Source organism: Pteropus vampyrus, unplaced genomic scaffold (assembly GCF_000151845.1).
Source record: "Pteropus vampyrus isolate Shadow unplaced genomic scaffold, Pvam_2.0 Scaffold171, whole genome shotgun sequence".
NCBI lineage: Eukaryota > Metazoa > Chordata > Mammalia > Chiroptera > Pteropodidae > Pteropus > Pteropus vampyrus.
The window spans coordinates 2,933,896-2,960,266 of record NW_011888952.1 but is presented as its reverse complement, the minus strand read 5'-3'; the positions used below and the strand labels follow the sequence as shown (position 1 = coordinate 2,960,266).

The 26,371-nt window shown below is 44.7% G+C and overlaps 2 protein-coding genes and 1 pseudogene across 7 annotated transcripts; 2 read left to right on the top strand and 1 right to left on the bottom strand.

The window, feature by feature from the left end:
• Nucleotides 1–5,272: 5,272 nt before the first annotated feature.
• On the bottom strand, nucleotides 5,273–15,453 carry TADA3 (transcriptional adaptor 3). Of its 4 annotated transcripts, none has more exons than XM_023536901.1 (10): nucleotides 15,005–15,453; nucleotides 14,828–14,885; nucleotides 13,882–14,114; nucleotides 12,308–12,558; nucleotides 12,085–12,190; nucleotides 10,719–10,860; nucleotides 10,523–10,626; nucleotides 9,190–9,299; nucleotides 7,667–7,852; nucleotides 5,273–5,856 (listed from the first exon to the last, which is right to left on the bottom strand). In XM_023536901.1, exons 3-10 carry the CDS (start codon nucleotides 14,086–14,088, stop codon nucleotides 5,664–5,666), a joined length of 1,299 nt encoding a protein of 432 aa, XP_023392669.1. In that variant the 5' UTR covers nucleotides 14,089–14,114; nucleotides 14,828–14,885; nucleotides 15,005–15,453; the 3' UTR covers nucleotides 5,273–5,663. The 4 variants fall into 4 exon arrangements, with proteins under 4 accessions (XP_023392669.1, XP_011368897.1, XP_023392670.1 ...); XM_011370595.2 differs by having other exon boundaries at nucleotides 15,223–15,453; XM_023536902.1 differs by adding an exon at nucleotides 6,523–6,552 and having other exon boundaries at nucleotides 5,721–5,856; nucleotides 14,828–15,453.
• Nucleotides 15,454–15,602: 149 nt separating this feature from the next.
• Nucleotides 15,603–25,198, top strand: ARPC4 (actin related protein 2/3 complex subunit 4). 3 transcript variants are annotated; one of them, XM_023536904.1, is made up of 7 exons: nucleotides 15,603–15,735; nucleotides 16,655–16,710; nucleotides 18,359–18,477; nucleotides 19,719–19,830; nucleotides 21,007–21,102; nucleotides 22,071–22,241; nucleotides 24,341–25,198. In XM_023536904.1, exons 1-7 carry the CDS (start codon nucleotides 15,618–15,620, stop codon nucleotides 24,344–24,346), a joined length of 678 nt encoding a protein of 225 aa, XP_023392672.1. In that variant the 5' UTR covers nucleotides 15,603–15,617; the 3' UTR covers nucleotides 24,347–25,198. The 3 variants fall into 3 exon arrangements, with proteins under 3 accessions (XP_023392672.1, XP_011368893.1, XP_023392673.1); XM_011370591.2 differs by lacking the exon at nucleotides 16,655–16,710 and having other exon boundaries at nucleotides 15,605–15,735; XM_023536905.1 differs by lacking the exons at nucleotides 16,655–16,710; nucleotides 18,359–18,477 and having other exon boundaries at nucleotides 15,669–15,735.
• Nucleotides 25,199–25,628: 430 nt separating this feature from the next.
• Nucleotides 25,629–25,745, top strand: LOC111745997 (annotated as a pseudogene).
• The last annotated feature ends 626 nt before the right edge of the window (nucleotides 25,746–26,371 follow it).

The window sequence follows — 26,371 nt, the reverse complement described above, 5'->3', positions numbered from 1 at the left end:
CCTGGGCTAGTATGATGACTACAAGGTAAGAGAGATACTGGCTTCTTATCTTGTTGCTCAACTGTGCTAATGGTGTTATCTTTGACCACATGTTTCAAGATGGCTTGTTGCCATGTCTCATCTCAGCTAGGGGCAAATGGGAACATGGAAGGCACATCATTGGGATGCATAACCTCATAGTTACAAACATTGCCACTTATATCCAATTTGCCAAAACTTAGCCACATGATCACACCTAACTGCAAGAGAAGCTGGGATATTTATTCTTTCAGAACCATATGCCCAATTAAAAATCAAGAGTTCTATTAACCATAGAAGAAAAGAAGACAGATTTTGAAGGATATCTAACCAGTTTTTTGCCACACCCACCATTTCAGATGTATTTCTTTGTACATGATTGTACTCCTGTCTGCTCTAATTTCACTCTCATTCCCTCCAATCAGTCCAGCCTCTATACTATTAAAGTGCTTTCTGAATTGGAGTGCTATTATGGCATTCCCCTGCTCACAAAACTCTCCTGGCTCCCTGCTACCTAGAAAAGTAATTCTCAAACTTTAACATGCATTAGGAATCGCCTGGAGAGCATATTAAAACAGAGATGGCTGGGCTCCACCCGCAGAGTTTCTAATTCAATAGTCTGGGACCTGAAAATTTGCATCTTTATTAAGTTCCAGGTGATGCTGATGCTACTGTTCCAGGGACCACACTTTGAGAACCACTGACCTCCAGACTAAAGCTCATACTTAACCTGCCATTCATAGCCTGTCCCAGCCTGGTCTCAACCTACTTTCCAGCTTCATCTCTTATTCTTCCCCTACCCCTCCACCCAGGGCTCCAGTCGCACTGAAGTTTTCACCTCTCTCTAAGCAGGCCAGCTGTTCACACCTCTGCCTTGCTGTTCCTTTTGTCTGGAATGTCTTCTGCCCGGCACCTTCCTTTCCACATCCTCCCTGACACCTTTCCCAACCCTCTAAGCTGTTAAGTCATTCTCTGTCCCAGGTGCCTATAGATTTTGTATATTCTTCTATTATTGCTCTTATTGCCTTGTGCTTTGTCTACCCAGCTGTCTTTCCGTATCTGGAGCCTTAGTCACCTACACAGCTCTCAGCCATGGCAACAGGGTCACTGAGGGAACAAAAGTATGAATGAGGATGTGGAGGTGAGTAGATGGAGTGAAGAAATGAACGAGATAAGTGAAGAGACAAAATGATGAGTTAATACATGAAGAGTGAGTCATGGTCCATTTGTGCTTAGTTCTTTCCACTGAGTCCTGAACTCCAGATGAGTAAAGGAATTTCCTCTCTGACCCGGTTTCCACAAAATTCTAAGTTCTAGCCATTGCTTCCTTCTTACCAGGAATCACCTGGGACACAACATCCACTGAGTCAGTCCAGAGTGTTAGGAGCTGGTAGGGGCTGGGGAATCATACTGGTTCACATTCTCAAATCAGGGCTTAACTTCCACCCAATAGCCCTTCTACTCACTTACTCTGTTGTTTCTGAAAGTCAGTTGTAATACATTTGGGACTCTGGTGAAATAATGATAGTGGATACCTTTCAGGGCCAAGGCACAAAAGGCTTTTTCACCAAATTAATGATTAGGTGTCAGGATTGTTTCAAATTAAAATTGGAGATTTGAGGTGCTGGAACTAATCTCCCCCTCCTCACAGGAACCCAGCTTCCTCTGGACACCATGAAGGAGGCCTCCTCTGGCTCCAGCAGACATGGATATGGCCATAAGAAGGGACTTGCTGATCCGCTATGGTTGTCAGTTCTGTCGGGGGTGGTGCAATCTGGAGCTGGTAACTGTAGAGTGGGAATGTTACTAGTCACCTTGTAGGTATACAGTGAGCATCGAATAAGACATGGGAGTAAAGGGTCCAGCACAATACCAGGCAGATAGTAGGTGTGCAACTTAGATTACTACAGTTCTCACAACTGACCTTTGAAAGTTGTTTTTTCCCTAATGAAGTTGGTCTAATCAGTCCTCTAGAGTTCTTCCTTCTACAATTGTGTATTGCTTAAGGACAGGAATATGTCTGAGAAATGCACCTTAGGTAATTTTGTTATTATGCAAACATTATAGAATACACTTACACAAACCTAGATGGTATAGCCTACTATACATCTAGTCTAGATGATCTAGCTTATTGTTCCCAGGATACAAACCTGTACAGCATGTTACTGTACTGAATAGTGTAGGCAACTATAATACAATGGTATTTGTGTATCTAAACATAGAAAAGGTACAGTAAAAATATGGTAGAAAAGATTGAAAAATGCTACATCTGTATAGGGCACTTACCAAGAATGAAACTTGTAGGACTGGAAGTTGGTTAGGGTAGGTGAGTGAGTGGTGAACGAATGTGAAGACTTAAGACATTACCATCTATTACTGTAGACTTTATAACACTGAACACTTAGGCTGTATTAAATTTACTTTAAAATACTTTTCTTTCTTCAATAATAAATTAACCTAAGCTTACTATAACTTCCAAATTTTTTAACTTTTCAACTCTTTGGTAATAACACAAACACATCATACAGTTATATAAAAATATTTTTATATCCTTATTCTATAAGCTTTATTATAGTTAAAAATATTTTTTAAACTTTTTAAACTTTTTTGTTAAAAACTAAGACAGTAACACACACATTAGCCTAGGACTACACAGGGGCAAGATCAATATCACTGTTTTTTATCTCCACATCTTATCTCACTGGAAGGCCTTTTGGGGCTTTAACATGCATGGAACCATCATCTCCTATGATGACAATGCTTTCTTCTGAAATACTTTCTGAAGGACCTGCCCGAGGCTCTACTTGAGGAGGTATCACTACTTTCAGAAATATGTCCATGGTGGTTTACTCGGTTTGTTTCATCAGAGTTGCTTATAAGCAGATAATGCACCATGAACATTCCTCTATTAATGAAAACCTTTAGGTGTTGGGGCCCATGTTTTCAAACTTTTTAGGGAGCTTGTTGAGGTCTGCAAAAGCTTCTGCTAAACCCTTCACTGTTACTTTTCTTACGGGTTCTTCTTATGGGACCACCACCATCATATACATGGTATGTCATTAGTTGAAATGTTGCAATGCCATGCATGACTGTATTTATATCAACCTTCCCTTCATCACAATTCTACCTAATTTTGAGACCTCAGCTCCCAACATACCTCCTTCATAAAACTGTCTGTTCCTGGAACTCTCTACTTATGATCTGGCCTAATGAACACGGAAGTGAGTAGTTAATTAAGAAAATGGGGTCTATCCTGTATGGCTGCACGGCTTGTATACTGCCCAAGACTAAGAGTAATGTTCACATAGGCTGTAGGGCAGTGGGGCCCCAATGAGTTGTGTAATGAAGAGGCTCCATCTGCAAGTCAGATGGACTCAGTTTGAATCCTGGCTCAAGAACTTATCAATTGTTTGACCAAATAAGGTATGTAATTTAAGACGCAGTTTCTGCATCTGTAAATGGATGTTGTTAGTACCTACCACATGTGGTAGAGAAGATTCAGTAGATTAATGAGTTTAGAATAGTGCCTATTAGAGATCTAACATGTACTGAGCACTTAATTTCACTAATTAACTAGTGTTCTCTCTGAAAAGGCTATAAGGAACCTGGAGACAATGAGTCACTGAAAAACTGAAGCAACGAGGCCCTGCACCATGTGGGAGGCTCCTCACTCCCAGGACCCTACTCCATCCTTCTGTTTGCCAAATCTACTTTTATTAGTCAGGTCTTTAGTTTACAACTGATAAAACTTCAAAGCAAGCTAGCTTAAGCCAAAAGAAGCATCTGTGGGCTGATGTCATTGGAGGATCCAAGGCTCTAGCTACATCATGAGGACCCTGTCTCCTTCTCCACCTCCTCGCTCCGCTTCTGAATTGGCTTCTCGGGCAGGTTCATGTATGTTGCAGGGAAGTGAGTCACTGGGTGGTCCAACCTTATATATTCTATGGCTTTTGATTCAAAAGAGAAACCGTCTTCTCGCAGCAACCATACAGCAATTTCATGGAAGGCCTCCTATTGGCCCAGCTTAGGTTGCGGGCTCATGCATCCACTCTAGTTTGACAGTCCCACAAGAGCTACATAGAATGAGGAAAGGGCAGCCCACCAACAGGAGAGGTGCTAGGTATATAAAAATGTTTGTTGCCCTTGCCGTCCTTCTTTATGGCTCAATTCATAGATCACTTCCTCAGGGAATCCCTTCCCCTCTCCCGTGTGGACCTTAATCTTCCTATAGTACATTGCAAATTTGAGCAGAGACAAGAGCATGTTTATTCATCTGATTCCCCAGTGGTAGCTTCCCACTCTGGCTGTGGAAGAGAAGCTGTAGGCTTATCCAACATTCATTTCCCCTTCCTACTCAGATCTTTGTTGGGTTTCACTCTCTCTCCCCATTGCCTTGGACTTAGTGGGAAAGCACTAGTTTAAATCCATTAGTCATTCCTTGCCACAGTGACTAGTTCAGGAATGGGTATGTGAGACATAAGGGTGTCTGGGAAAGGCTTCTTGCTCTTTTGGGTGGGCCATGAAAGCCAGCTGCCCCTTCTTGCCCTCTCTTGTGTGCTGGCTATAAATGAGGAAGCATTTGGCTTTCATTGACTGCTACTGGCTGCCACCACACTGGAGGGGAACCCACTTTAGGTGAAAGCTGACTCTGTAGAGGGCAGTGTAGAGACTGGAACTGCTGCCTCTGTTGAACTGCTGGACCGGCCAACTGTGGAGGCCAACCTGTCCCAAGCCCCTAGCTACTGCATTTCATGTTTTTCATTTTTTTCTTTTCATTAAAAAATATTCAAGACTACCAGCTTTTGTTTTGTTTTCCTTTTTATATAAAGTATCAGCAAGTTGCAAAAAAAAAAAAAAAAGATTAAAAAAAAACAGAGGTAGGGGAACAAAAATTTGCTGAGGTAAATTGTACCTTGAGTCATTACCTATGCACAGCATCAACTGACTGACTGTCTCTGGTTGTCTTGTTACAGTTGTTGCAATGTCAGAAGGAGGGGACTCTACAACATGGGATTTTCCACATGCAGAGAGGCCTTCCTCTCTCCCTTCCCACATAATTCCTACTTGTTAATCCACTTCGAGCTGCGGGTGTTCTCTTATCTGCAGCCACAAGTATCTTCAGAATGTTCTTCCTGAATGAATGACATGGGCTACTGGCCACAGGCTGAGAGCCACCAAGTATGCCCTCTTCAACCTTTGCCACCCACACCAGTTGCTTTCTACCCCATAATAAAAGATATTCAAAGATCCTGGATGCTTTTTTAAAAATCACAGCAGTCACTTTACTTTTAAGTTTGCACTTTACAAAACCACAAAGAAGAAGTCCTTGAAGGAGAGAGGGGTGGGGGTGTGTGTGGGAGATGATAAAGAAGGGGAAAAAGAAGGCCCAGAAATGAAGTCTCCCTCATCTTGGGGACCAAGCAGAGACTGGGCCCCAGGCCAGCCCAGCGGGGCCTCCCGGGTCCTGGCTGTACACGGCTAGCCCAGAAGACTTCAGAGAAAGGCCACAGTCCTCTAGAGATTGTTGCCATGACATTTGACAGGCAGCCACAGGCCTAGGCTTCCATTAGCCCAAAGAAGGAAGTAAGCCTCCCTCCTCCTCCACCTCTAGGCTAGGGGGAGGCAGCCTGAGGCAGGGGTGAGGGCTACCCGTCCAGCAGCTTTAAGATGCTCTCTCGTTCCTTCAGAGTCTTCCAGGCCTGGTCCTTCTCTTTCTTGGTGGGGGTCCGCTTCTTTTGCCTGGCAGCCATGATCTTGCGGAAGGCATCCATGACCTCGTTGTCTGCCATGCGAACCCGCTGCCTCAGCTCCTGCCGGCTCACCTCCTCCTTTGCCAGCCTGTGGGGACCAGCCAGCCAGGTGCCACGGGAAGCCCACCTCCAGGGGGGCCCCTCTCTCTTCCACAGATTCCACCCACTACCCCAGGCTAGCAACTCCTGTGGACTGTTTCATACCAAAACGCAAAATTATTGAACCACACTTTATATGGTGCTACGTGCTAGGTCTTAAGTTCTTAAAAAATATTAGCGCGGTTAATTTTCATCACAACACTGTGAGGTAGATACTAGTATTCCTATGATACTAGTGACGAAACTGAGGCTCAAGGAGGGTAAGATCCCACAACTACTGAGTAGGTCTAAATCAAGGCGGGCCAACTCCAACCTTCTTTAAAAGGTGCTCTGGTGCCAGCAGAAGAGCTGCTTACTTCAGCATCCAAATTCCAGAGCAACCTAAGGGTCCAGGCAGCCTGAGGTCTACAGGAGCAGGTGAACAGACCCTTCTGAATGGAATCCAGCCTATAAATCCCATCATGGTGGAGATCTGATCTACTCCAATCTGTTAATTTTCCAGAAGGGGAAGCTGCTGTTCAGGGCAGATGTGTTGCTTAAGGCCCAACATTCTGGCCTTCTGATAGCCCCAAGCTAGTTCCTTCACTGCCCATTAATTCTGTATCTGCATATCTGTTTCTCTCTCTCTCTCCCCTCCCACTCCCCTCCTCAGTACCTCTTTCATCTGTAGTTTCCTCTTAGTGCCCTTGAGAAGAAACAGCAAAGAGGATTGGGCTCAGGTCAAAGTTTGGCTGTTTACTGGCTGTGTGACATTCAGTAGAGCACTCACTTCATTTCCTCATCTGGTGAACAGGGAAAATACCACCTAGACCTAGGCTGTAGTCCAGATTAAAAAGGAGGGTGTACATAAAGCCTCTGGTACATGGTAGGTACTCAGGACACCTTTGTCCTTACACAGCCTAGCAGCTTATCAGCAACTACCCTTTCTTTTAATGGTGCAATGTCTTTACCAATCATCCACTTGGAGACTGCAAGCCTTCTGCTCTGCCTCTCTTGCTAGACCCAGCACAATATTTAAGAGACAGGCCAAGTTGGCCAAATGAATGTGCCCTGCCCTGCTGGGGCTCTGTGAGGTGAAAAGACAGCACCTGCCTATAAGAAGCAAGGAGACACAGTTGGACTGCTTCTTGATCTCACCAATAAAAGGCCAGCCACTACCATGGTCTCCTTCCAGATGTCATCTAAACCGTTGTTGTGACCAGTACAGGGCAAAGGATGGGAGTCAATATAAAATGAATGACATTGTGACCAATTCCTTAAAGAACTGGTCCTAAAACCTGGGCAAATTTCAGATGAAGGGCCAATAATAATCACAGACATAGAACAAAATGTTAACAGTTGATAAATTCAGGGGTGGAGAACATATTAGTGTTCACTGTACTATTCCTTCAGATTTTCTGTGTATGATATTTTTCATAAAAGAACTTTGGAGAAGAAAATAAGCATAAAAAGATTAAAAATATAAATTACACAAGGTGAATATAATTTACACCACTGAACTGTACACTCAAAAAAAAGTTTAGAGGGCTGATTTTATGTTACATGTTTTTTACTATAATTTTAAGTAAATAAATAAATGACAGATTCCTGAGACCTAACCTGTGGGATTATGATCTTATTTGAGACCTAATCTGTGGGGTGGTGCCTAGCATTGATAATTTTTTCAAGGTTCTCCTGCAGATTTAGAGGCCCTGCCAGGTTTGGGAAGCTGCTGCTGCCATAAAGCCCCCATAAGGTGACCAGAAGTGGCCAAGGCCTTGTCATCCACTCCCTGGCCCACACATTCAGTCCACACTCACCTCAGCAGGTCGTGCTTCTTAGTGCGGTTGTGGGCACTGAGCGCCTTTAGCTCAGCCTGCCGTTTCCGCAGTTCCGCAAGGACCTCGTCCTCTGAGTCTTCTGCTGGGCGGTCCTCAGACTCCAGCAGGCCCTGGGCGATCAATTCCTCCTTGATGCGGCTCTCCAGGGACTTGGTATGTGGCACACTGCAGGAGAAGAGAGCCCTCAGCTCAATGGCCAGTTTGGAGGGGGACTCCTCAGAGGTTCCCAAGGTTAGTGAACACCTTCCTTTTTCTTTGGGCACCCTCTCTATATCTATCTGAGATATAAAAATACAGAGACAGACAATTCTGGTCTCGTTTCAAACACAAGCAACATACACCAATTGCCAAAAAAAGAAAATAAAACCTGTAATGCCAATGACCCAAAAAGAATCACTATTATTTTGTTAACATAATTTTGCTATGTTATTAATGTTATACATATTACATATAAAATACACATAATGTATAAATATATAAGTAAAATATATAAAATGACATTGTTTTGCTATTATTATCTTACAAATATACATACAATACACACATATATATGTAGTGCCCCCTTATCATCAAGGGATATGTCCCTAGACCCCTAGTGGCTGCCTAAAACCATGGAGAGTACTGAATCCTATATATAGTTTTTTGCTATACATACACACCTATGATAAAGTTGAATTTTTAATTAGACACAGTAAGAGATTAATAACTGATAGAATAACGATAACAACATACTATAACAAAAGTTATGTGAATGTACCCTCATTCCCTTTCTCTCTGATAAACCAATCTGATAACTGAGATAGCTATTAAGCATAGAGAATACAGTGTAAATATGCTGGACAATGGGATGACTCACATCCTGGGTGGGTTGGAGTGGATGGAGCAAGATTTCATTATACTACTCAGAAAGGCACACAATTTAACACGTATGAATTGTTTATTTCTGGAATTTTCCATTTAACATTTTTAGAACACAGCTGACCATGGGTAACTGAAACTGGAAAGCAAAACTACAGATAAGGGGTAACGAGTCTGATATATATGTTCCAGGTTTTGTTATATATTATTTCCAATCTTTTATTATGTATTATTTTTATTTTTCCCCCATGTGCACACATTTAAACATATCCTAAAAAAGAGTACTGTCTATATTGTGCTATGACATTTTCCCCACTTAGTACTCTATTGTTTGTACCTTTCCATGTCAATTAGCTGTATTTCTGACATGATTAATAATTTTATCGTAGTTAAAAAAATTTAGCCAACCACTCCCCTTCAGTTGGACATTTAGATTGTTTACAGTATGCACAGTGCTATGATGAACAGCCCTGTATTAAGTCTGTGAGTGCAGAAATGCTGGGGCAGCATGCACGTTTGAGACTTTTATTGGGCTTTCTAAAAGTGCCCTCGGCCTATTAATAAAGGCCTCCCCATGTCAGGATGGATAGAAGTCAACAGAAGCAGAGACCAGGCTGTGGGGGCATGGATAGGATGCCACTCACCTGAAGGGCTTGTTCTGATTTCGGGGAGAGGTGCTTGCCCCATCGGCCCCTGATTCTTTCCCAGACATGTCAGGAATAGGAGAGTCCTCCATAGGGGAAATAATATTTTCCTAAAAGACCACAGAAATGGGGTGGAGATAGAAAGAACTGTAGTATTTCCATTTTCCTGCTTCTCTCTGACCTACATAGATAGTCTTCAAAGACCAGAAATGTCCTTTTATCTTTCTCATCCCACCCCATCTGGGAAGGCTTTCCAGCCTCCAAAAAGCTTTGCTCATTTTAGAAATCCCTTTTTTTGTACTGATACCAAAAAAGACAGAAGAGCGATGAAAAGATTCAACAACAGTATGTCAATTATAATTGGAAAAAAAAACCACCTCAACAACAGTAATGAGAATAGTTAAGGTTTGTTAAGTGTTTGCAATGCACGAAGTACTATGCTAAACACACGGTGGCAAAGGCTACTAGCTGTCCAAAAGCCATTCTTGCCTTTCTTCCATGGTAACCACGCTTATGGCTGCACATATACACTATACTTCCCAGTCTCCCTTGCAGTCAGGTGTAATCACGTGACAAATTCTCTTCAGTGGAAAGTGATCAGAAGAGATAAGAGCCACAGCCAGTCACGACCCATTTACGTTCCTTCGCACAAGTCTCCTCACTCTTTTTCTGTGGGCTTTGAGTGGCCATCACACCCAGTGACCTTGTGCAGAATGCAGGTTTAAGGTGGTAAAGCCATAAAAGCTGGGGTCCCTGTCTGATGGTGTGGGTTGGAGACCCCTACCCTCACCTCAGCCAACCTGTAACATGTGCCCCAGACGGTTACCTGAGAGAAATACTGTTGTGTTGGCCCAGAGAGGAAACTGAGGCTCAATAAGTTGAAGGGATGTGCCTAAGTTCAGCCAGGAAGCATAGAGAAAAGGGCCTCTGAACCTGGGGTTTGAGTCTTGCTTTTATGTATTAGCAAACAGTTCCTCCCTATTTTTTTGAACCTCAATATTCTTGTATGTGACATGAGGCTAACCACTGCTCTTGCCTCCAGCGAGAGCATGTGTGGAAAACTTCTTGCACAGGGCTCAGCCCTTAGCCAATGCTCAAAAGTAACTGTGAAGTAGTGGTTACCTTTGTGGGAGGTTAGACTGGGAGAGACATAAGAGGGGTTTCTAAGATACCGGTATTGTTTAATTACACAAGTGGGCTCATTTGTGAGAAGTTATCAAGCTATACATTTATGATCTATGTCCACTTCTAAATGTATGATATATTTCAATAAAAAATGAAAACATTAAAACGAAAAGCAACTGCGGTTGCTATTCTAGGTTGGGGTGCTCACCTCCACTAAGGCCTGTAAGAGGCGCTGCGTCAGGGCACCAAAGGGGCACCCATCTTCTGGCTGCTCATGCTGGGCTTCAGACTTCTTCAGCAGGGCATCCACATCTGAATCAGGCAAAGAAGTGATAAGCAGCCAAGATGAAGTTTTAGGAACTCAAGTCCTGGCCTGGGGTAGGCAGGGAGGTGAGGGGCTTTACCTTTAGTGTCCAGCTCAGTCAGTGGCCCCATGAGGCCTTTCTTCTTGTCAGCCACGGCTGCTGCCCGGGCTCCATCCTTCTGCTCCTCCAGTAGGTCCTCTTGTGCCCAGCGTTGGGAGTAGTGCTTCCCCAGGGGCGGGATCTGTAGGAGAGATCCCACTTGTTCAAAGGGGTACATAGAGGTTCTTCATTCCTTCCTTCATTCACTTATCTGCCTCCCAAGTACCCAGGCCAGGGCCAAGGCCTGTGCCTGGTATAGGTAAGAAGAGACAAAGGAGACAAAAATTTCTACATTCACAGTCTAGTAAGGGAGACAGGTATATATGGAACTAAAACACACAGAATAGCCAATACAGAGCAATTTCCAAGATCTAAGTTATAGAATGATGTGTGTACATGGACCATCTCAGGTCACAGCTCTTATCTCTAGAGGCCTCGGGGTCAGGAGAGAGAATTTTCTTTTGTATTGCTTGAATTTATTACTGCCTGGACGGATTACATTTTCAAATATATTTTTCAAATAAATTCAGACAAGTGAAGTGACAGAGATAGATAAAGGTCTTGTAGCAGCACAAAAGAGAGACCAACTTTTCACTGGGGAATCTGCAAAGGCGTTTTGGTAAGAGGTAACATGAGATCAGGGCCTTTAAGAGTAAGTCAGTTTGCCAAGGGGAGAAGAACATGTGCAGAGGCTCAGAGACCAGCAAGGACCGTGTGTGGGCCTGGAGTGAGGGCAAGGTGCTTGGTGGGGCTGGTGAATATAGCAGTGAAGAGGAGTGTGGCCAAAGAAACTGGAGAGGGTTTCTGGGGCTGTGCCACCAAAGACTGAGATGCTTAGACTCAATCCTGTGGGTAAGGGGAGCCAGGAGTGGCCCAGGAGCAGGGCTGTGTCACATCTGAGCATGACAAGAGACCTATGGGAGAGTTCTCCCCAAAACTTTTTTGTGTTTTCTACATTTTCTCTTAATGGAATCAGTTTTATTTTCATCATACAAAAATAAACTTTTACGTATTAAAGAAACAAAAAGAAGGCTCCTTTTGAGGCAGAAAATATTAAGAGGCTGTTTGGGTGAAAGCTGATTGAGTCTTGAACCAAAGCAGAGGGAATGGAGATGTGGGGACGAGGGAGGACCTCAAAGAAGTCGATGCTTTAGGATACGATGACCATTTGGATGGGGCAGAAGGGAGACAATGCAAGACAAAAGCTGAGAGTTAGAGACTGGGTATCTGGGTGGGTTAATGGGGCAGACAGGACACTGGCAGGGTAGGGGAAGAAAGATGATATGTGGCTTTGGGATCTTCGATTCTGAGGCACCTCTGAGCCTTCTTGTTCTGCATTATACCTATCAAGGCTCAGGGTTTCTACCTTGTAATGTTCAGCCTCGTCTTCTGGGGGTTTCAGTAGCTCTTCTAGCGTGCGCACCTCCTCACTGGTGATATCGGCACAGTAGGGCTCCACTGAAGCCCAAAACCTGCAGGGAGAAGATGATCTTAAGTGGGCACCCCACACCCCACCATCCTCAGCTCTAAACCCTTCCAGTCTCCACTGCCCAAATCCCAAGGCCCCTCTATATTCTCTAGCCCAGAACCTGTTGGGGGCATCATTCTTAGGGATCCGAGGCACATCAATTGGATCATCAGTGAATTCATATTCCTGGATCTTGGGTTGAAGATTTTTGGATTTGGGTCGCCCGGGTCCAGGGCCCGGCCCATGTCCTGCCTTCCCCTCCAGTTTCTGCTTCTTGGGCTTCCCATGTTTGGGGGGAGCCCCAAGCTCATGGTCTCGACCCAGCTTCAGGAATCGTCGGTCACCTTTCTTATCCTGCCAGTCAGTGAGGATCTGAAATTCACAGAAACTGTCAGTGGAGGGGAGAAGGAAAGACACAGGACTACTCTTCTCCAGTGAAGAATTAGGATCTAGAACTTGAGGAGGCACCAAAGTCTTTCCCCACACTTTTTATTTTTATTTAGCAAACTCCTACTCATCCATCAAAAATCAGCTCCTTTTCTGTGCCCATCTCATAAGATTTTATTCATATACTTCTAATCATTCCATATGTCTATACTGACTCACCTCTGTAGCGTTCAGTAGACAGGCCAAACAAGTAATCTCAGTGCATGCTAGCCCTGAGAAAATATGCTGGTGGTAACTTTTTGGTGAAAGCAAGCAAGCCTCTCAGCAAACCTTCATTTTGAATGTCACAACTGGGAAGCCTTCTTCCCCTCTGTCAGTTACCCAGCTTTAGATGCTAAGATATAATTGGTTGTGCCACATCCTGCTCAAAAAGCTTCAGTGAACTCCCAGGGACCACAAGTTAACTCTATTCATCCTTTGAGGTCCAGTTGAAATGGCATTTTCTTCTTCAAGTCTCTGGCACTTTGCACCTTCACTATAGGCTCAATCATGTTGTTTGGTCATACTGAAATGAACAGCATACTTTGCTTTTTCAACTAGATTATAAACTACTGGAGACCAGGAAGCTCATCTTAGCCAGCTGTTTCCTAGAATCTGGCATAGCACCTGGCAGACAGGCCTCAGGGGATGTTTATGCAGTTAACAGAAATAATTACAGTACCAATAACTAACATTTGAAATGCTGACTTACTGTCAAGACATTGGACTGAACCTTTGCAAAAAAAATCTCTTAATCCTCACAAAAGCTCAGAGGTAGGTTCTATTATTCAGTCCAGTTTGCAGATAGGAACCTGATGCTCAGAAATAGGAGGTAACTTTCCCAAAGTCACGTAGCTAGGAAACAGCAACACTAGCAAGTGCTTAGTCCAGGATTCAAAATCCAGACCCCCTTATTCCAGTTCCCTTAGCACCCCTAACCATAACACATCGCCTGGTACTTGTCTGACCTCCTCCTCCTTTTAGCTGGCAAACTCCCTGAAGACCAGAATTGTCCTAATCACCCCTAATGACTTGCACAGGACTCAGAACATAATTGGGAGGAGGATCAATAAATGCTTACAAATCTTGCAACTTATGAGGATCATGCATGTTGTTTATTTTACATGTTCCATGAGCCCAATTTGGGTCTCTTTCTCTCTCTCCCTAACCTCCTGTACCTCACGCCTTAGCAGATTGGGCTAACTCAATGACCCATCCCATAACTTGTCACAGCCCATGCATGGTGATATCCCCTCTACAGGGTATCACCTGGGTTTCAGCCTCCAGCACCCGCAGGCGCCTGCTGGCAGAAGAAAGCAAGGTCTCAAGCTCCAGCTGCAGAGTGTCCAACTCCTCGATGCCAATGCCATCATCCTCAGACCGGGCCAGCACTGCTGTGTAGCGTGGACAGACCTTCAGGTGGTCCACAGACTTGAAGTCATGGAATTGCAAGGGGCAGTCCTTCAACTCACTCATGGCCCAGGATAAAGGACCCTGTGGAGCTGGAGAGGAGAGGGCCATTAATGGGAGATAAATAGGCACAAGAAAAGCCCAAGGGCTCCCTCCATCCAGGAACAGCCTCAACAAGAAAACCAGACTTCAGTACCCTACCGACAAAGTTGATGGCACAGCTCCTACTCGCATAGCACTTACTGCGCTCCAAGCAAGGTGTAAACTTTTAACCAGCTTCTCATTGAACTCCTCACCCAACCCCGAGAGCAGGGACTATGGCAATCTCCATTTTATAAATAAGGAAACTGAGACTCTATAAGGGTGGGCACATGCCCAAGTTTACCAATATGCAATTTGAATCCAGGTAGTTCTGAGTCTGTGCCCCTTACTACCATGATGTGCTGTATCTTCCTGAATCTTCCTGATGCTCTTCCCTTTCGTTCTATTCCTCCCGGGTTCTGCTTAGCCTGAGTTTCAAGTATCCCATTCTTACAGTGTTAATGTCTGTTGTGCCTCCCAGCCTCGCCTACTCTCACTCCTTCCCACCTCTGCTCCTTCTGACAGTGGTTAAGAATGTGGGCTGGTAAACCAGACATACCTGAGTCCAAACCCAAGCTTTACTACTATTTATGTGGCCCTGAACATGTTATTTAAGCTTCCTGAGTCTCGGTTTTTCCATCTGTAAAATGGGGACAAAACAAGTGTGGTTCTGTTTCTCCACAGGAAGTCTGAATCTGTAAAATGGGATAACAATGGTACCTACCTCCCTGGGATGTTCTGAGGATTAAGAGATGATGCTTGTCAAGAGCCCAGTTCAGTGCCTGGCACAGAAGAAGTGGGGCTGCTTAATGGCTGGTCCCACACGTGGGTGGCCCCAATGCCCCGCATTCAGGGTCCCGGTCTACTCGGGATCCCCTAACGCGGCCCCCGCCCCCTCTACCTCCACACTCCAGCCTCCTACGGCCCCGGGGCCGCGAGAGGGGGCGGGGAGTTCCGGTTGGTTGGAACAAATGCCCGGAACTGACTAAGGGCGGGCGCTCCGCAGCGGACACAGGGGCGGAGAAGCGCGAGGGCGAGTCCACAGTAGCTTGCGGGGGAGGGTTTGCGGGCCGCGAGCTAGCCTACTGCAGGTGGCGTGGGGTTATGCCTCGGGCGTACCCTAAGGAACAGCCCGGGGCTGGAGGGCGGGACTCGGCAGCCGGGTTTTCAGTCTGGCGGTTAGTCCCGCCGAGCCCGAGGGGCAGACGGTAGGAGGTGCCCGGAGAAAGGATGGGGGCGCCGAACCGGAAGGAACGAAGGGCTCCTCCGCCTTGTCTTGTCCAAATATGGTGCCCAACCTGCGGCCGGGCTGCACCATTGCATGACTATAGGGGAAGAAAGCGGCAAAGAGGACGAGAAGGCCAAAGTCACAAGCGAGAGCTGCTTGGGTAACGGGAGAAGCTTGAGCACCTATTTGAAACTTCAGGAATCTAAAGATACCAACACAGTCCCAGCGGGAAAATCTCCTAGGGACTCAGTGTTCTGAGGCTCCCCTTTCCCCGCTCGGAGCATAGATGGTACCATCCGGAAGTCCGGGTGGAGACTGCGGCTGCGCTTCTCGCGAAAGGGCAGGCGTCGCGGGCCTGGCCACTTCCGCACTTCCGCTTTCCGGCCCAGCCAGCGCCCGCAATGGTGAGAGAGCCGGGCCCCTGGCCAGGGACCCCCCCCAACCCCCCACCCCCTACCTTGTTCTCTCTCAGCGCTGTGGGTCTGGGGGAGATAGGGCTTTGCCGCGGAGAGGCCTGTGGCTGAGGGTTGCTGGGCAGTTGGAGGCACGATGAGGCTGGGAGAAAGAGGGCGGGTTATGGTGCCGAAGTGAGGAAGGGGCGAGCGAGGGACGCTTTTTTAAGAAACAGGCCTGGCAGCTTCATAGTCTGGCTTTCGAAACAGGGAATGCTTTTCAGGAATGGAGGAAGCCGGAAGTGGGACTTCCTAGGCTCGTGGTAGCGGGCATGTAGTAGGGCCACCTCTCCACCCAGAATAGAACTTTACTAAATACACTGCTGTTGTCTCCTGCCTTCTTGATCCCACAAGTTTCCCAAGGGAACTGTCCACACTTCCGTACCCCACTCTTCTTACCCGCTGCCTTGCTTCTACCCTGCTGAAGTGTCTCTTTTATGCCGCCTCTATCCAAGTCCCTTCCTGGTCAGAACTCAGCAGCGTTAGCCTTACTGTAGTATGTAACATTTAATACTACTGAGCCCTCAACTCCTTGGATGTTCTTCCTTTTGATAAATGTGGGAGGTCCTGGAAGTTGACTGATACCTGTCTAGTCTTCTGGCTTTGATGACCTTGTATATTCTGGTAACTCCTGAATTTGCTTTCCTAGCTCTCAAGGTTTGCTTGGATAACTTGAAGACACCTTGACATTAGACCTCTAGATCAAAACTCCTCTCCTAAACTTGCTCTTCCTCTTTTGTTCCTTATAATGGCCATATGTCTTGATTTTTTAAAAATCCAGTTTATTGATGTATTACATGAGACTATGTCTATTTTATTTGTGGAAGGGCAGGCGTCATGGGGATGGCCACCTAAAATTCACCCTTTTCAGGTTTATCATCTATGAATTTTGACAAACACAATCATGTAACCACTACTGCAATCAAGGTACAGAACATTTCCATCATCTCAAAATGTTCCCTCAGGTCCCTTTGTAATCAGTCTTCTTCTCTACCCCTACCCCAGGCAGCCACTGATTTTTCCCCCTTTAGTTTTGCCTTTTCCATATTGTTGTATAAATGGAATTGTTCAGTATGTAGGCTTTTTAATGTGCGTTCTATAATGCATTTGAGGGTCATCCATGATATGTGTATTAGTAGTTATTTCTTTTCATTGCTGAGTAGTATTTCACTCTATTGATGGACCATAGTTTGTTGGGAGGTGTTTTTATCCCATGATCATCTACATCTTACATCAATCAAACCCCTGTGATACACTCTGCTTGTCCTCCCCACAGCCCTAGTCCAAGCTCACACCAGCACTCCTTAAATAACACTCTCCACCTTATGTCTCACTTCCCTCTCCAATCATTCTTCACAGAGCCACCATGCAGCTGTAGTCGTGTAACTTCCCCCTCAGAAAGCCCCAGCAGTTCCTTACCACCTTAAAAAAAAAAAGCTAAATTCAGTAGACTGGCTTTTGAGATTCTCCATGAATCTCCACGCTGCCGTTGCAGCCTCATCTACTAAATCTAAAATATTTCCTATACATAGCAACATTGTTCTCATTACTACTTCTGGAACACTTAATGCCCTTTTGCGTTATCCTAACCTTGCCTAAGTTACTACTTACTTTCATTCTACAGAAAGTAAGACGCTATGTATGTTAGGTAATAACTGAGCTAGGTGCAGGCTCCGTAGATTTGAATAAAATAGACATGGTCTGTTGACCATGAACCTTACGGTCTAGTGAAGGAAAAATTACTAAAGATGTATGAAGGATGTATCATTGTAAATTATAAGAAATGCTATGAAGGGGAAGTCAAGAATGACTTTTCTGAGGAAGGAAGAGGCCTTCCCTAAATAAGCTGAGATCTGAAGGATGACTTAGGTGAAGAGAGGGTAGAAAAGCCTGCAGATAAATGGTTTAGCATGTATGAAATCCCAAGGTGAGAAAGAACTTAGCTAATATAAGGAAATGAAGATAAGCCAGTGTAGCTAGAAGGTGATCCTTCTAGTGGGAATGCCTTTATTTTTCTCATTGTAAAATTCTCCTACTCCTGTTTCCATCTTCAAATCAAAGCCAATTGCTTCTGCAAATATAAATGTAATTACTTTACAGTTGTCCTTTATATCATAGTTTCCTAGCACTTAGCTCAGTGCCTGGCACATAGTAGACTTATCCATTTGTTGGCTCAGAAGACAGATTGAGAACAGTCATTCACCTGTATGATTCTAGACTGGAGTTTCTCAACCTCAGCACTATCTGAGGCTGAAATAATTCTTTGTTGTGTGTTGTAGAATGTTTAGTGGTATACCTGGCCTCTTTCTGCTCAATGCCAGAAGCATCCCCATTCCAAGTTGTGTTGGTGAATAATGTCTCAATGTTGCCAGATGCCCCCTGGCAGGCATAATGGTCCCCTGTAGAGAACCACTGCTCTAGACTTAGAATGGAAGGTGCCTTGAAGGACTAGTCTTTTCTTTTTACTTTGGTGTCTGAGAGCCCAGCACCAGCAGTATTGCCTAGCTTCTGTGTAGCTGGAGCCAGTGGGTTTGGTGAGACAGATTCTGATCCTCCCTTGGGGTTTTTCCTACAGACTGCCACTCTCCGTCCCTACCTGAGTGCCGTGCGGGCTACACTGCAGGCTGCCCTCTGCCTGGAGAATTTCTCCTCCCAGGTTGTGGAACGACACAACAAGCCGGAAGTGGAAGTCAGGTAGGGAAGGAAAAGGTCAGGGTGGGAGTAATGAGTGCAGCTCCAAAGATGGCTGTTGTCTAGAAGATGCCATGAACTTCCATCCTAGAACGACAACCACAGTTCACATGTATGGTCTTGCTGCCAATGGTTACCAATTTGGAGTTCAGAAAATAAGGTCATTGGGTTGACAGGACAAAACCCAGGGGAGAAGCTACTCTGGAGCCAAGATTGCTTGACACAAGTATGAATTCTCAGAGTAGAGCTGTTCGTAAAATATCTCCTGTGGCATTATTGAACCCACTGGTAGTTTAAGGAGAGGATAGAGAATTTAGTTATCTGATGCCATCTCCATCCTTTTCTAATTTAAAGATCAAGGATTTTTTTCTCCCTTCAGCCTAGACTCTCAGATTTCCTACTCCAAATATTCCGCGTTTTGGGTTATATTCTTATCTAGTTTATATTTTGAAAACAAATGATACTTTCTCCACTTTAAAGTTTAATATGAGACATATATATAACTGAGATATGTGGTGTTATCACATATCACATATGTGGTTTGAATTTTGAAAAACTGACAAGGTGTTAGCATGAGCCGTGTTATGCTACCTAATATATTTGATCTCCACAAGGCATTTTAAAGATGACAATAGCTCACAGACACTACCACCACAGTTAATTACCATTATATAGATCTAGGGATGCAGAGGCAGCAAAATGAGAACTGAGCTGAGAGGAGTTTTAATGCTGAATAAGTGAATCATTCTGGATTGATAATTAAAGGATGCTAAACTGTTTGATTTTAGCTTGTCCTTATCTCTAAGGCTGCCTCTCTCTTCTCATTCCCTAAATGGTGTGTGGGTTTGTTATTAGCTATTAAAATAAGAGCTGTCATTTGTAAAGCTCCTACCATGTGCCAGGCACACTGTTGGACACTTGACCCTTTTTGATTTCTCTCAGACCTCGCCAATGAAATAAGAATCAGTCATTTTACAGATGAGAAAATTGAAATTTCAACAGGGTAACTTGTCTAAGGGAAGTAAAAGGAAGCTGGATTTCAAAACCTTTCACCCTGACTCCAGAGCCTTGCTCTTTTCTCTGGAGAACATGCTCACTGTCCCCCATCTTGGAGCACACCTGCTTGTGAATCTTCTATTTCATGAACTCTGGTCTCAGAAAGTGAGTCCAGAACCTGCTGTGGGGTGTCCATGAGCATTCTGTTCCTCTGTAATACAGAGGACTTTGTGACATTGTGTTTTCAGGAGTAGCAAAGAGCTCCTGTTACAACCTGTGACCATCAGCAGGAATGAGAAGGAAAAGGTTCTGATTGAGGGCTCTATCAACTCTGTCCGGGTCAGCATTGCTGTGAAACAGGTGAGCTCATCATGAAGTCTTTGCTTCCTCAGGAGGCCAGGGATCCCCATCTGAGAGATCAGGGTGCAAGGAAACATAGGCTCTGTTTTTTGAACGTACCCAGGAAATGATTTGCCAAACTCAGCCAGTCATTAGAATAAAGAGCAAGCAACCCCATCTTCTAGGCCTTGTTCTAGATTAGAAGTTAGGAAATATAGCAGCCAAGGCCATGGGCCAGTGTGACGTCGGGTCATAGAACATTTCCTAAGGAATGAAGAATAAGTCCAGTTCAGAAAAATCAATAGTACTAGTACCAATTTGATAGCCCTAAATCCTGAAAGTGAAATTTGGGGTAAAAAACAAATTGCAATTTCTTAAGTTTCCTCAAGGCAACCTTTTTCAAATGTCTTGACATTTCCACCACCCCAATGGTTTTCCATCTGGACAGTTATTGATAGGTTTCTTTAAATTGACTTAATTTCTGTTACTTAAATTGGTTTGAAAAAAAAAAAAAAACCATGCCATAAGTGGAAAAACGATGTCACTTACTAAATAGAGGGAAATCTAAAAAATAAACGTAATGAAAAATAAAACAATGTTATTATGTTCAGACTAGGTACTGTTGCCTACAGAAAGCTCTAACTCTGGTGCCTGCTCTCTTTGTTAAAGGAGAAGATTAACAAATGTTGGGGTGTTCAGTACATACCAGTACCTAGCTGCAAAATTCTTCCTTTAGAAATATTGAAAGTTTAGCAGGGAGAAACTAGAGATTGATTTTCAATGTTATTAAAGTGGAGACCACCTAAGATTATTGATAGCCCAGATGGGGTATATCACAAATCTTGAACATGCAGCACTAGTGAAATGAGAAAGAGAAAGGCAGCTTCGAATGTGTGTGTGGACACTGGAAAGAGTCGATAGAAGACTCGGGTTCACCAGAATTAGCTCTCTGGAATGGGCAAAGATGATATCATAATAATACCCTATTAAGTTGGAGAGGCTCTAATGTTGTAGACCCTCCTTTTCATTGGTAACCAAGTACCCCATATTTCAAAGTTCAGGCAGTGGTTGCTCCCAATACCAAACCCCACTGCCTCCAGTGAGCCTGGGGGAATTTGAGTCAGAAGACCGAGCTACAGGTTTCTGTTGGACTAGGGTGTCAGCTTTAGGGAAACTTTTCTCCTTTGCCCTCACCAGGCTGATGAGATCGAGAAGATTTTATGCCACAAGTTCATGCGCTTCATGATGATGCGAGCAGAGAACTTTTTTATTCTTCGAAGGAAACCGGTGGAGGTGAGACCGGGTGATCCACATGTTCATAATACCTAGGATTCTACCTAGGATTCTATCACTGAGTCCACTGTCACTCACTCAGGATCATTTCTAGAACCGGGATTGGTGCTTCTCCAGCTATAGGGCACCCACCCCCTGTTTGAATTGAGAGTGAGCCTTCATTTCAGCTACAGTGGGAGTAAGGGGGATCAGCTTTGGAGAAGTTGGGTCTGCCTCAACTATGGAAAAGGCAAAAAAGAGGAGACACATTGCTCATCTTCCCATGTAGCAGCAGAAAGGACACAATGAATCAGAAATCCTATCTAAGCTTTGTCACCTGCTGATTCATGGTCTCTCATGGCTATAGTTGACATTGGGTCGGTTGTTGCCTGACTTGGTATTTGAGTCCTCTCCACAGGCTCCCTGCCAGATTGACTTAAAATATCCCCAGTGACCGAGCAACTATTATACAAAGCAGCATGCACCATCATCAAATACACTAGACATGCTGGACAAGTTTGTCCTCATCCTGAGCTAAAATCTTTCTCCTGTCCTAGATCTAACCTAGGAGTGCCCAGAATAAATAAAATTGCTCTTCCACACACAACCCATCTGATAGTTAAGGACTCCATCCCATCCCTCTCTCACAGCATCTCTTCTCTCCAGACTAAATGTTCCCTGTTGTTTGAATTCTTCTATAACAAGATTTCAAGTCCCTCATTCGTTCTCCATTCACTCATTTTTAATGCAACTATTTGTGTCACAGATAGTCTTCCAGAGATATCTGATGTACACAAAATTATCACCTGGGTTCAGTTCCTTGGCCCTAACATAGACACCCCACCAGGCAGATAGCCTGAGAGAAGAACACAGCCAGCTGGAAGCATGTGGCTGAGTAAATACAAAGAACATGGCCAGCTATGTGCTTCCGGGATACTGATATTTTCTTGTTTCTTCTCTTTTTCCTCCTTGCTGTCTTCCTTCCCTAGGGGTATGACATCAGTTTTCTGATCACCAACTTCCACACAGAGCAGATGTACAAACACAAGTTGGTAGACTTTGTGATCCACTTCATGGAGGAGATTGACAAGGAGATCAGCGAGATGAAACTATCGGTCAACGCCCGTGCCCGCATTGTGGCTGAGGAGTTTCTCAAGAATGTAAGTAGGAGCCTTCCTGGTTTGTGTCCAAAAGTAGAAGGAGTCATGGGTTGTTGAGAACTTAGCATCTGGCAGGAAAGTGGTGCCAATGACATGTGAATATTTACTGAGGCCTCTAGGACCTCTAGTAGGTGGCAGGTCAGCATTGTACCTTGATGCTGGAGGACCTGAGGTTCATCTTTAAGAACTACAGGACATTTTCTGTATCTGGATGTCTGGGGGATACCTCTCTTAGTCTTTCATGGGGCCTTAAATGCTAACCTCTACATCTCAAAATACACACAGAGTCCTTATCTATGCCTAGGTAAGTTAAATCCACATGTGAATTTTTAGGAATATGGGATAGTCATAGTGTAATTTTTCAGACAGACTTAAGTATTTTCCTTCAGTGTCTGTTTCTCAGGCTTACCGTCATGATGTCTTCAGCCTGTTTTCCATCATTTCCTGGCTTAAGTCTTCCAGATCCCTCTTCAATTGTTTGTGCCTTCCTAACTTAAAGGACTGCAATTCTCTGAAAAGGAGGAATTGTAAACATTGGTGAACTGATGACACAGTTGTTCTTGTTTAGATATTCAGGACATGACTCTTTATTTTTTCTTTTCCATCTTCCAAACAATCTTTGGTTTGTTGACATATTCAGAGTTGATTGTGATCCCTAGATGGTAGATTTAGTGTTTATTCCTACTAGTGCATACAGATCCAGCCCAGAAGGCGCTCAGATATCTAAAAATGGAAATTACACTCGCTTCCCCTGGGCTTTAATTATACTGAGGGCAGCCAATGTACAAAGTAGCTGTGATGTGCGCACAGGGTAGCGCGCTTGTTCAGATCACACAGGCTGTGCGGTTAGACCACCTGGGTGTAGTCTGGGCTCTACTGCCTACTTGGTCATGGTATGGAACTAAAACTCAATTTCCTCAGCAGCAAAATGAGGAGACTGTAATTAATATGAACCTTTCAGTGTGGTCGAACGTTAAACGAGGAAATGGATGTAGAGCATATCACTTGGCACATAGTAAGAGTTCTTTGTATTGTAGCACCAAAGTTTTATGGCCTGGGCATTTAGGTGGTCTATAGATTCAACTGTGAAGAAAAATATAGTTATTGTCCCAATTTAATATATGGATCATTCATTCAACAATCTAGTTTTTATGATAATTGCATTTCTATAGTTATACAGCTAAAAAAATCACATTCACGTCTTAATACCTAAAACGATCTTTGAGGCAGTTGTTACCCTCATTTTACAGATGAGCACACTGGGGCTTTGGAAGTTAAGTCACCTGCCAAGGTCCCTCAAGCCAGTAAGTGGGAGAACCAGGACTTGGAGCTAGGTTTCAGACCCAAAGATCTCGGGTAGTACCATGGCATCTGGCAGGGGTCACATACTCACATGCATACAGGGGTTGGCCAGGTAATGTACATGAGTGAAGTGGGCTAATGAGCACGTGCCTTACCTAAAGAGGATCACCATCACATAGCTTCATTTTCCAGCTTTTTAAAAGAATCCCTAAATCTGAATTTGTTTGTATATGGAGTCTCCGATATTTTCAAGGTTGGCAACTAATTCATATTTTTTGGAACATTTTGTGAGCCAAACACTAAACACTGCTCATCTTTGGACTGGGTTCAGCCTGTGGACCATTGGTATACAACTTCTGGTCTGTAAAATGTCCAGGGCTATTTTAGGCACCATGGAGGATCCTCGATGGCAGAAAACATGTCAAGGGCCTGTCTTGGTTGGAAGACCACACAGAGCTTGACAAAAAGTACACAGCCGTCTGAATCCTTAAGCCCTTGCATCTCTAAAGAAAGCAACCTCCAGGGCTTTGTAGTAGCCTCCATGACACAGCCAAGGGAAGCTGTGGAAAACCTATACAACCCTTAATTTCTCTGCCTTGTCTACTGCTAGGTTTAGGGCCAGTGCCCCAAAGGGATGGATGAATTAGAAAGAGCATGCCCACAGGGGTGTCCTGGGACCCAGCCCTGCCCCTCAGAGATGTGAGCACAGTGGCAGCTTTCAGGTTAGCCCACCTCCCCTGAGCAGGCCTGCCAGGATACAGCAATAACCATCTTTCACTTCTTGATTTTCTTGACAGTTTTAAACCATCTGGGTGGATCTCGTGGCCTTCCCCCTCAGACTCTCCCGTGTCTCTGCGAAGGCGTCCTGGAGTTACTTCTCAGAGCGGCAGCGGAAGCAGCGGAGGAGAACTGGGTTAGGGTGGGCATTAGATGTGGGAGGGGGGGTGGTGCGCTTGCTAGCTGGCAACAAAGCAGCAGTGGACCTGCCCCAAGGCCACATGTGCCTGGTCAGGCTGGCTTCTGATATTCAGTCCCCTGGGCCGGGACAGATTTTTTTTTAACGTCTTGAAAGTTAAACTGTGCTTGTAGGAGACTGTAACCTTTTTGTCTTTTTTTTTTAAACCACCTCTGCCTCCAGTGGCTGTGACTGGTCCCAGTGATTGTATGTTATTGGTCGCTGTGGCCTGGGCTGGCCTGGAGCCAGAAGGCGACTACTGTACCTTCCCCCAAGCCACCCCAGGTGGGAGGGAGGGAGGTTTCAAACTTCAGTTCCTCTCCCTAGCCCTCTTATTCTCAAGCCTCCTCAGGCCCAGAAGTGGTGGCCTGCTTCCTAAGCGAAGATGGTCACCCAGCACTGGTTGGGGACATGGGCTGAACTGGTGGTCACCAACCATGCTTGGAAACTAGGGCCAGAAAGCCAGGCAACCTCTGGCCCCAGGGGCTGCTTCACGCCCTCCCAGCTGAGAGGGGCCATTGTTTCGCCTTGTTTGTCAGTGCAGTGCCTGTGCTTGAGGTGGACAGGTGAGTCCTGTGAGATTCCCGGCCAGGGTCCTCTTATCCGCTCTGGCTTCTCTGCTCCCACGCTCGCTGTACCTTTTCTTATATCTCCTCCCTCCCCTAATTAAAGTCTCTTTTTGCCCCTTGGGGCTGCATGAGGTCTGTGCTCTGTGTGCGTATGTGAAAGTGGGGAGGGGGGTTTTTTTCTTTCCTAAGACCATATGGCTGGTACTTGGGCCTAGGGATCCCCACCAGAGGCATTCTCATGGTTGGTCCTTGACATCCCTGCCAAGGGCCCCAATCCAGAGCCCTCCGTTGCAGTCTAGGCACCACGCATTTCTGAAACTGCTCTCTCTGCCTATAGAGAGCTTTGGTCCTTTTCACCTAATGAGCTCATTTGAGCCAAAAGGTAACCTCAAAGAAATAATGATCCCATTTCATGGCTAGTAGGGAAACAGGTTCCATGAGCTATAGCAGCATGCTCCAAATCTAGCCAGTGAGCAAAAGGGTAGACTTCAAATCCAAGAATTCTGCCTCTACCTGTGCTAAGACGGTAATCAGCCATGTTTGGCTATTTATTCTAAGGTTGTCTATGGCCATGCCACCCTGAAAGTGCCCTATCGTCTGATCTCGGAAGCTAAGCAGAGTTTGGCCTGGTTAGTACTTGGATGGGAGACCACCTAGGAATACCAGGTGCTATAGGCATTAAAAAATTATGTGTGTGTGTATCCTTATTAAAAATTGTATATATATATTTTCTAAGGTTTAAAATTCACTTCCTCAGTCTCACCAGTGACATTTCAAGTGTTCAATAGCTACAAATGACTAATGCCTACCCTTTCAGATGGTACATATATAGAACGGTTCCATCACAGAAAAAGCTAAACTTTTTGGTGATGGCCTTGAAGTAAACAAAAGCACTTGTTTGAGCCCTGACTCTTGCTGCTGAATTTGAACAAGTTATTTATATTCTGTCTCAGTTTCTTAATCTATAAAGTGGAGATCATGAATGTAAACAATCTGACAGTACCTGCCATACAGGTACTAAATAAACAATAGCTGATCTTCCCACCAGCCCTGTATCCAAGCCGTTCGATAACTTCCATCATGCTCGGCACAGGGGATGACATTCCTGTCTTGGGTAGACTTGGGAGACTAGTAGAAGAGCCAGGTGTGTAAATAGATACACTGAAGTATTTCATATTCACTAATGAAAGTCTGGGGGTCCACAGGGCATATATTTATGGGAGAATGTATCAGGAAAAGTTTCAGAAGGGTTGGCCTTTGAACTGAGCTTTCAAAAGAGTTTCTTCTAGATGGCCAAAGGAGTC

Coding starts and splice junctions, on each gene's coding strand:
- TADA3 (XM_023536901.1), bottom strand. CDS start 14,088: ATGAGTGAGTTGAAGGACTGCCCCTTGCAATTCCATGACTTCAAGTCT. Junction 12,191..12,307: donor AAGAATGATGCCCCCAACAG/GTTCTGGGCTAG, acceptor TTCTCCCTGCAG/GTTTTGGGCTTCAGTGGAGC. Junction 7,853..9,189: donor AATCAGAACAAGCCCTTCAG/GTGAGTGGCATC, acceptor CTTCTCCTGCAG/TGTGCCACATACCAAGTCCC.
- ARPC4 (XM_023536904.1), top strand. CDS start 15,618: ATGGTACCATCCGGAAGTCCGGGTGGAGACTGCGGCTGCGCTTCTCGC. Junction 16,711..18,358: donor TAACCACTACTGCAATCAAG/GTACAGAACATT, acceptor TTTTTCCTACAG/ACTGCCACTCTCCGTCCCTA. Junction 19,831..21,006: donor TCAGCATTGCTGTGAAACAG/GTGAGCTCATCA, acceptor TGCCCTCACCAG/GCTGATGAGATCGAGAAGAT.